The sequence below is a fragment of the Wasmannia auropunctata genome, unplaced genomic scaffold, assembly GCF_000956235.1.
Source record: "Wasmannia auropunctata unplaced genomic scaffold, wasmannia.A_1.0 LD336092.1, whole genome shotgun sequence".
NCBI classification, from domain to species: Eukaryota; Metazoa; Arthropoda; class Insecta; order Hymenoptera; family Formicidae; genus Wasmannia; species Wasmannia auropunctata.
In genome coordinates, this window is record NW_012026798.1 from 3,156,284 (window position 1) to 3,167,121 (window position 10,838).

At 29.1% G+C, this 10,838-nt stretch overlaps 1 protein-coding gene across 3 annotated transcripts in view; it reads right to left on the reverse strand.

The window, feature by feature from the left end:
- The window catches only part of LOC105463030 (organic cation transporter protein-like), a 13,444-nt gene extending 9,086 nt beyond the window's left edge, over positions 1-4,358 (reverse strand). The window contains exons 1-2 of one of the 3 annotated variants that reach the window (XM_011710036.1): positions 4,199-4,358; positions 2,058-2,148 (exon numbers count right to left, since the gene is read on the reverse strand). In XM_011710036.1, the coding sequence (XP_011708338.1) occupies positions 2,058-2,094 (37 nt within the window). In that variant the 5' untranslated portion in view covers positions 2,095-2,148; positions 4,199-4,358. Of the gene's footprint in view, positions 1-1,159; positions 1,268-2,057; positions 2,149-4,198 lie in introns of those variants that run through there. The other 2 variants (XM_011710039.1, XM_011710038.1) reach the window with 2 other exon arrangements.
- Positions 4,359-10,838: the final 6,480 nt, after the last annotated feature.

The window sequence follows — 10,838 nt, forward strand, 5'->3', positions numbered from 1 at the left end:
ATCCGTGCAGCTTTGTAAAGAATCAGTAAGTAATTTAATGAATTATGGATGTCGAAAGTAGAGACTTTAAGCTTTAAAATGCTTTTTTGATCATTCCGATACGATCATTTTTGACGAAGTTACACTCTCTTAAAATTTGCCTATTTTTAGTGATCAGAATGGGTGATGCTTTAATTTTGCTGTCGAGTGTAGATTGGTTAAACATTACGAATTTATTACGGTTGATTAAGTTGATTAAACATTAACTTACACTGAAATATATCTGCATATAGGAAATACATTTATAAGAACTCTTTGTCATGCAGACTTCAATTACACAACTGACAATTCATAATCATCGATATACATAAAACGGTTTCCGGAAAAATGGTAACATGAGTAATAGTATGAAAACAATTACGCATTTACATAGAAACTCTAACAAGAATTAAGATGACATGTCCACTAGATGGGGAGAACAATTTATGAGATTTTCCTCGTTTAGTACCCAGAGAATCGAAATTAAATCATCAATTCGCAATTACAATTGTTAGACGCAGCAGCTGCGTAATAAAAAGCTTAACCTCGCTTGTTCACGACAAATGATTCATAAATATTTATAAGTTAAACAGTGCCATCTTTTTTTTCTCTTATAAATATTTCCAAGTAATGAGATCTAACAATATAAGAGTAAACATCAAATGATTTTCTTGATATAATATAAATTGATTTACAATATGTAAAATGTGGTAAACCATCAGGTTTATTCCAGAATCTGTGGTTTATTTTATAAATCAGGTATACCTAATACTCTGCAGATACAAATAAAAACAATTGAATTTTTAAGAATATTGTTGAGAAATAAAAAATAAAAATCAATCAGAAAAGAAATCATAGAGATTTTTAATTAAGTAATATTTCTCATATTTTCAAAATTAAATCTTATATATCGCGCAAGCGAATTTGAAGCAGTCGAAACGCATCTCACAACTATGCAGATGTAAACATTTTGCTGACAATCGCCTTATGACATGAGAGTATAGGTTCGACATATATATAATGTAATAATGAGTAAATAGATACATTATTATGTATTGCGGCATAAACGACGACGAAACCAGTTCGCGCAGAAGGTAAAACGCTAGAGAGTGCATGTGTAAACCATAAAATGCATGCTAACCTCGAGACATGAAGAAGACAACCTTCGATCTCGGGCGCTCCAACTTACATCGACATCCTTCTTCGGCGACTCGAAAGGTCAGTCTTGCCTTTCAAGCTGCCATGTCTCCTTCGTGCAATACAAATTTATCCTAACGTTGTTATAAATATACAGCCGAAATAAATGGCTCAAATTTTAAAGAAAGAAAAATTTTTCACGAAATTCGAAGTCAACTTTTGCCTCGCGAAAACAGGAAGATATCGTTAATCGCAACTTTCCGTGTTTTACCGTATCTATTATTCGATTGCGTTACTATATATGATTTGAAAGCATAAATGCTTTCAAAAAAATCTTTAAAACATACGTTTTAAATGTTACATTTTCCTTTAAACGTAAACAAATATATGTTAATGTTCAAGATTTTTTTTTATTCAATGCAGATTTAAAAAACTGAAGTAGTATATATATGAACAGATTTTTCGAGTATACTACGATTATCTATTATTATATTTATTTTATCTTTAGCATATATAATAATGAAATTTATTTTCAAAATACCATAAATTGTTATATATATATGTATAAAATATTATCATAAAAGTTATCAAGACATAATAAAATAAAAAATACATTAGAAGATCAAATGAAGTGTATAAGAAATAAAAGCAGTAATCACACATCTAACCACAAATTTGCATTTAAAATTTGACTTAAAATAAGTTGTTAAAATCTATGAAATTAACTGAAAAAAATATGATTTTATTTTCCATTCGCTTTCTTAAACTTTTCGAAGTGATTAAATTTGATTTAATATACGCAGATAAATTTAATACTTATTACTGTATTGAATTGGAATTTTATAATATTTATGATCCTTTAATTAATTTAATTTAATTTATACATATATCAAGAAACGTACCATACTCGGTAGCATTATTCGTTTTCGTTTTCTTCATATCACTGTCTGCTGCCACCTTCCGCAAGTTTTTATTTTTTCTCTATTCGGATATCTGTAACATATTGATTAGTAAAAGGCATAAATAACGAATTGAAGGTATTGCATAAAGATTAAGATATTATTATATTGGTTGTTGATTTCATTACCCTTTAGCAATAATTTTTTTGACACATATAAAATAGACAATTCACATATGTATACGCGTACGTACGTAGTGTAATATGATCGTATTTTCCTATTTCTAATCTCTTTTCTCCTCCTTTCACCTACTCGCCTACTTCTTCTACCTCTCCTACTTGCAGCTCAACAAGAAATTGTTTTTCGCAATAACGGACATTCCACAATCTGCGTTATATACTAATAACTGGATTAAACAGCATGCAAAGAAATAATAATAGAGCAATAATAATTAGTGAGAGAGGAATTTATCTTGAGAACCATTTAATTGAAAAAAAAAACTCAATTTTTCTGTGTTCTGATTATAGTACCTGCGACAATATTAAATTAATTATTAATCAATCAATTATTTATTATATATTAAAGTTGCAGTTTGCAGTTGCAGTTTCGACAAAAGTCTGCACTGTATAAAAATCGGACAACAACCAGCGTATTGTTTCAAGTATAAATGTTGCAAGTTATAAATAAGCGTAACTTGCAAATTAATTATTATCATTATTCATCGTGATTATACGTACATTTCGACTTTTCTAATGAGAGAACAGAAATCGCAGAACTGATGACAGGGTACTCTTTAAATCATGCATATGTATATATGCTTTACATGAGTAATTACTAGCCTTGTCGCATTAGCACTGCTTTTTATCTCATTTGCAAATTGCGAAGATAATTTCCAGTTTTGCTTAGACATCAGATAAGTTATATCATCAGTATACATTAGCAAAGAAAATAGTGAAATCAACAGCTACGATTTACATAATTAGAAAGCACAATTTTTTCACACTTTGTTTTATATTTTAACGATGTTAGTTAAATATAGTTTTATTGTTTCACAATGTTCTTGTCTCTCTCTCTCTCTCTCTCTCTCTCTCTCTCTCTCTCTTTCTCTCTCTCTCTCTCTCTCTTCTCTTCTCTTTTGAACAAGCGTTGTTAATATATAATCTTCATTATTGTATCGTCTTTAATATCGTAATATTAAATTCTCAATTTTCTATCTTCTGTTGTGATAATATTGATATCGCGACAATTAAATAATTTATATTTACAATAATGTCTCGCGAAAGTGAATGTTGAAGAATGACGATCAATGTAATATTTGTATTAAACTTAACGTCATATACAGAATGACAGGACGTTGAACCTAAACAGAGAGAAAGAAAAACAGAAATGGAAAGGAAGAAGCAAACCCCGTTATGAAGGGCACAGAAAATGCCGGCGTTCAAATGACTCCTCTCACAGATACAACTTTTCTTCGCTGTTATTATCGCGTTATTACTGTTATCATGCCTGCTGCACCCTAATTATGATTTACATGCGGAAATCACAGGCGATGTATGTTACAAAAATTTGCAGTTTTAAGTACATTTTTGTAGACACTCTTAATCTGTAGTTTTTATTTTTTAACTGCATAATTAAGGTTACAAGAAACATGCTGCTGCTGCAATTCCAAGGCACACACCATTCCTTCACGATATTTCTTCACGACACACACCAGAAACGATTCAAGAAGAGGTTTTGTTGCAAATCAAACTTTAAAAATGTCAATGGATATTAAATGCTTTTGTCAAAATTCATATATCCTTTTGTTAATTTCAAGTAGAACTTTAATTTTCGCCCATTATATGCATGTTATAATGTTGCAAAACAAATTTAGAAATTGTAAAAATAAATGTTCTCTAAATAGGCACGTTTTTACGATGAAAAAAATTGATTGCTTTAAAAATATGTAAGAAAACCTTTTATTAAAATGAATGCTTTTGTTGTGGAGTATAATTGACAGCATCCAAGAGATTTTAAAATTATCTATAAATTTATCGGATAGCGAGAAAATTGGAAAAAAGGATTTGTAAAGAGATATCGATACTTGTGTCACATACATTAATATGTACTGATTGAGCGACGCAGCGCGTATAAATAATGCTTACTCGGAAATCCGGTTGTTGACAAGGTCTGGAATTCGCGCAATCGCGCGTAATGTCACGTTAACTCGCGAGCGAGTTTTAACTTTAGAATTAAAATGCGTTTGTTCCGTACTCCCGCTTGTGCAAATCGTGCGAAACCGACGGCTCAAGCGTAACGACTATCGCACACTCGGAGACGCAAGTCAAGAAAAGTCTTTCAAGTCGCTTGTTCTCCACCCGAAGAGGAGGGATGCCGGCGCCAAACGTCACGTCGGGACGCGGCGCCGTTACATACTGCAAGAAAACACATCGGGTTTGCAACCTGCAATTTTACGCGCAAGATGATAGAAGTACGACCATGGCATCTTCCATGGATCGGTCGTAATGTTAACCATAGTATATTAATTACGGGTTTGTGTTCGCCTGCTCGGATGCCTTTTCAATAATTTGCGCGCCTCTTTTTCTTTCAACGTGACTTTTTCTTTTAAAACTTGAACATATCTGTATACGTATGAATATTTTTTTTTCTATTATCTATTTTTTAATGTAAAATTCACAAATTTCACATTTACAAACTAAACTTAAAATATTTTCAAATAACCCACATATATAAAGGGGTAATTTCCAGTAGAAAAGTGATTTTTTTATCAATTGTCTTAGCACGTTTAGTCGTTTTTCTGGTCATTTAATTATGATACTATTGAAATTTGCAATATAACGAATATTTTTGAAAAAGAGCGTAAGACACTTTAAGTCTTATTCGGACGCAAGCATATACAGCACGGCATTATAAATTGTGGTGTTATGCCTGAGATGATATATTTGAATTAGCATTATTTGAAGTACTACTTCGAGAAAGTCTTTCGCAATGCAATTGATAAGCTCGACATGCTGCTATTCAATGAAGAACCTCGACAAGCTGCTATTCAATGCAGTCGAGCAATTTATATTAAAGAATATTGCAAAATGTTTGGCTGTTTTAATACGTATAATTGCACAATCATACTCTTGTTTCTAAAAAATCGAATTATTCTCAAAATCAAGGCATCAAGCATTTTTAACTCATTATAAAGTACCTCAACAAAAATGTGATTCCACTTTTGCAGAATTTGATTGATTTGCAAATCGAAATATTATTATATTTTAAAGTAAGAAACAATTTTATATTTTGATAATGTTATTTATCCGCGCGCGTCTATTCGTCATTTATCGTCACGATGTGAAAACAAAAAAAATTATTGTATCCTATAATATCACATTATTATATAATACGTATAACGACTGTTTATTAAGCAGAATCGCAACAGACGTATATTAGTCAAGAATACACTTTGCCAAATAATTTAAGGTACAAATATAACTATACAATAGCGAATCATTAAATTATTCTAACGAGGAAATCCGCAGACGTACATTTTACGTATGGCTGTGCCAATAGAGATACAATTGTGTCAATACAGATGCCATCACCATCATTCAAAATTTACAAAATAGAAAATCGTTATAAAAGAATCGATTTGCAAATTTATGTTAATTAAAAATTAAATATTACAAACTTTGTTGACAATGTGTGATTCTTGATTAAACACTGTTATCCAGTTTAATGAGTATAACTTACAAAATTTTTAACTTTTTAAAAATATCTTGTACAATTAAAGAAATCTTCTTGGGAGAAAATGCCATCAAGATTTCGAAGTCAAGCTTTGAAGTTCCAAATGCTTAAAAATAAAAACTGTACTCTATTGTTAATTAAACTTTAAATATATAAAAAATGATATAAGTTTATATTTTGTTAAATTTTGAATGATCTTTACTTAAAATCAAGAAGGAGAAAATATTCTTTTAAAGAAAAGTGATCAATCTGTTTAGATGAGACCATTTTTGTTAGAAATAAAACGCATTCGAAAATTACACTGGATTTTTCCGATAAAAGGATTAAATGGAGAGAGATGCATGAATACTATATTCCAAATAAAAGCGCACAAATATTTGATAAGAATATTTTAGAACCAAAGTGTACGTTTAATAACGTATGTATTCATATATTTTTAATATTTTATTTTCAGTTATTATTCGGCTATTGATTATGTAAATAATAAAAATTGCAAATTAAATTGCAATTTTTTTCGTTTATATTATACCTATTGTATAATATACTAAAAGCATTAAAATCGGCTTTTATGTCATTATTTAATTAGCGTAACTCTTTTATCTATGTAAAATTAAACTGCAATCGCATAAAGTTGATATGTAGCAAAAGTATATGATGATAAATTTAAGCCACACGCAGACTTTAACGAAAATTATGTTATAACTGTAGTATAAAGCGGTTTTTTATATATAAAGACAGATATTATTTGAGATATGACTTGTTGATTTAATTATTTCAGCTTTTACTTATATATACACTGATAATTAATACACTTTTACAATACTTTATAATACTTTTTTATAAGTGATACAGTAATATATTAGTATCACTTGTTGAAATTTGAATTTAATTTAATTACATTAATTAAATAAATTACAAAATTAATTATAAAGAGTAACTAATTAATTTTCTTTTATTGGGCAGATATACTATCTAATCCTGAATTATACGTAAAATACTATACACCCTATCGTCAAATGTACAAAAGCTGTTGTGTACGTAGCACAGTCGTGCCTCCGTTAACCCCAATTAACTTAGCCTCTTAAAAATATTTGCAAGTATGTGAATGCTAAATGCGTTGACATACAAGTCATAGACATTTCCACGTGTGCCATCTGCATCATTAAGTGGCTTAATTGTCACAAATTTGTTGACCACCGTATATTAATCGAAGACACGATGCCCGGTCAGTGTTCTTACAGCGTTTTAATGACACAATTTGATTTTTTAAGCCTGAAAAGCAGTTATAATTACGAAAAAGTTGTTAAAATTTATAAAACAATTTTTAACGTATCATTGATTTTATTCTGTCTATAAATTTTATTTCTCATTGATAAAGATTATATTACTTTTATAATTCAAAAGTCTCGTTGATGCTGTCTCTCGAGTTAAGTTTATTCGAATTTTAGTAATAACCTGTATTAAGTGTAAGAATGAGGAAAACTACCAATTAATGAGAATTGCCGAATATGATATATATCTTTATACTAGCAGCTCCTCAATTATCCTTCATCACGACAAATGCTTGATGACCGCAAAGTTTCTAAACCACTCGTTTTTAACCAGGATACGGAGTTTATATAATAATAATGTCCGAATTGTACGTGTGTCTGGTTAAACGTTAGATACTTCGTCTAACTAAATGTAGTAAGTGTGCAATACAACTGAAGCTGTTAATGTTATTTTCCCACTGTGACATTATACAATGAAAAAGTAAAATTGTATAAAGCATAATTTAATAAAGGCAAAGTTAATTTAAGCATTTAAAAATTTCCAGCTTCGATAGACATATTTTAAACCCATTTATAGATGATGAAAATTTTTTAATTAAATGTAAATCTTTTTAGTACACTCATGATAAATATTGATTTCAGTATTAAAATCTAGAGGACATTATATGACGTTTAAAGTTATTGAAAAGATCGATATCTTAAAATTTCGAAATTGATTTATAGAACTTTGTGATTTATAGAAAGGAAATACATTTGTATACTTTTTTGAGATGCTTCGAGGATTTTGAACCGCAAAAATGTTGTTGAAAATTGAACAAAGTATTGGGATATAAAGTTAAATAAACCAATGTTCCAAGTGTTTTGATTTGATTAACCAGGACTATTTTTTTTATATACATTATAAATAGGACAATGTTATGATTGATTACAATGATATTATAATAGAGATCATACAATTTTTACTGACATAATAATTTATCAATTCAAATTTTTGTTTTGCGCTCTTCTTAATGTTTCCTTTCCTTTTTATCTTACAATTAATTGCATTGTTGTGACATCGAATAATAAGAAAGATTAAAAAGTTTAACTTAATAATAAAATGTTTTATGGGTTACATTAGATTATACCACTGGCCATATATATGTTGTGTATTTTAATCAATAAATGTTACAGTCGGTAATGTAAATAGTATGTACATGATCCAAAACTATTATTTTATAAAAAAAATTTTCAGATATTTTTTCAGAAAATCTCAAAGATTTCTTTAAATATGTATTTTGGTCTTAATTAAAAATCTTATAGATATTTTTAAAAATTATCTTTATAATTTTCTTTTACATTTGCACTAAATAAAAAAAATGTTCAAAATAAAATTCAAATCAAAACAAAAAATAAAGTAAAATTAAAATAATTAATAACATGAAATGAGAGGAGAGAGAGAGAGAGAGAGAGAGAGAGAGAGAGAGAGAGAGAGACACGTTAAACTGCATTTAAAATGAGACGTTGATGCTAAGAAAGATTAATAGAAAAAGAGAATTTGATCTTGATTCTACAATCTCCATTAATAAATTAATAAAACTATATAATAATTGTATTAATATTGTAATTATACAAATTCAATATTATATTTAGAGTATGATAAATCAGTTTTTCACTGAAATTTTTATAAATACAAAATTCTATTAAAATTTTGCATCAACTGAAGCTAGATAATAACATGTTTTGGCAATTAATAAATAATTTAATTTCATATGAGACTTTGGACAACTTGTGCGACATATGGCGGCAGAAAAATGTATTTCGTCGCTTTATTCCGCACAGTTTACCTTTAAATGATAATTTATGTCTAGAAATTCTAAAGAACATAAGATTTTCTAAATAAATAAATTCTTTTTATTAACATTTCAATAGGTCTGAATCTGATTTTTATTCAAGTCAAAATAACTAAATTATTTGAACTCGGAAGTAATATTAATTATTTAGAAAATTGAATTTATTTAAATCTACATACATATATATTTGTTAATTTGGATTTTGTATTTTTATATAAAAAATAAAATGTACATATCTTATATTTACAAGTTGTACTTGTATATACTGTTTTTCTTATAAATAAAAGAAAGTCGCGGGCATGTCAAATAATATTCTAGATTTTTCAGACTCGTATTAGAAATAATATGTTTACATAATATGTTGATCTTTATGCAATATGTTAAGATGATAGCGAGATAAATTTCTACTTTATTTCAAAACAATCGCAAAGTATGTATGTATATTTGATCTGCATAAAAAACTTGCAATTTGAAAGTTCGAGTGCATCGTTTAAAAAATTAACAATACGATGTTTTGACCACATATTTCAAGCTCGAAAGTATAAGCACGAATATCTATACGATAACAAACCGATATTTAAGCCTATGGAAAAGCATCGTATCTCCCTGATACATTTTAAACATCAGCGCGTGACTTTTCTTGGTATCCCGCCGTCAATTCTGTCAGTAACGCGCGAGCGTGGACAGTGAATTAACAGCGCGTAGAAAAGTGTAACTCAAGTACGGCGAGAAGATTAACTCGTTGGAAAATGTGGTCATTAATGTTTGTGACAATCTTGGTATTAGGTAACGCTATATCGAAGACAATTAACTTATCGAATAACGTATGTTGAATGCACTTTGTTATATTACTTTCTCATAAATATAAATAAATAAATTGTAAATATACTGGTCAACAAACTCAACGCATAGATAAATTTTTATCAAAATTTCGCATAACTTTAGACAATTGTAACTCCGCGAAAAATGGTCGTATCGAAAAGTTTTTTTTTCATTCTCAAGGGTAAAACCTGTACTTAAAGATGCTTTCGATAGATTTTTCATCAATTTTTCCTCCTATTTGTCATCTTTTGAAAAATAAAAACATTTTATGTGAGTTACGTCTCCAAAAAAAATTACATAATTTGGCGCACTCTACGGGACGGAATGAATTTTTTTCGCAAATATCACGGTAACCATCGTAAAGTTTGGACTTTTTGCTACAAATTTGAAAAAAAATGAAACTTCATACGACTTTTTTCGCGGACGTCATGTCGGTTACGACATGTCAAAGTTATCATTGCATTTTTGTTCAATTACTGCCAGGATTAGCATTATCTGTTTAATGTGCACTATAGGAAACTTGCTGGTCGAATTTTGCGCATTGTGTGTGTGTGTGTGTGTGTGTGTGTGTGTGTGTGTGTGTGTGTGTGTGTTTGATGGGATTTAAATCTGGACTTGGTGGCGAAAATACGCAATTTTGAAGTGCATACGTATCTGTATGCTTCATCTTGCGTGCACAACATAATGTACAAAATTTAACCAGGAACTTCTCTGTGGTACGCACTAGACAGATAATGCTAATACTGGCAGTAATTAAACACAAATGCAATAATAATTTTGAAATGCCGTAACTCTGCGAAAAAAACTTGTATGAAGTTTTATTTCTTTTTTTATATTTGTAGAAAAAAGTCTAAACTTTACGATGATTACCATGACATTTACGAAAAAAAATTCATTCCGTCCCGTAGAATGCACGTCAAATTATGCAATTTTTTGGAGGCGTAACATCTTTATTTTTCAAAATTTATTAATTATGTTTTTAATTTGGGTTAAATCATTATATTGCGCTCTATTTACCACGCTGACTTGTATTCGCCGCTGTTTTTTTTCTTTCCTCCTTTTTAATTTTAGAAATGTAACTATTAACGCGCGTCATTTATTATAAGATTATTTGAGTAAATATTTAA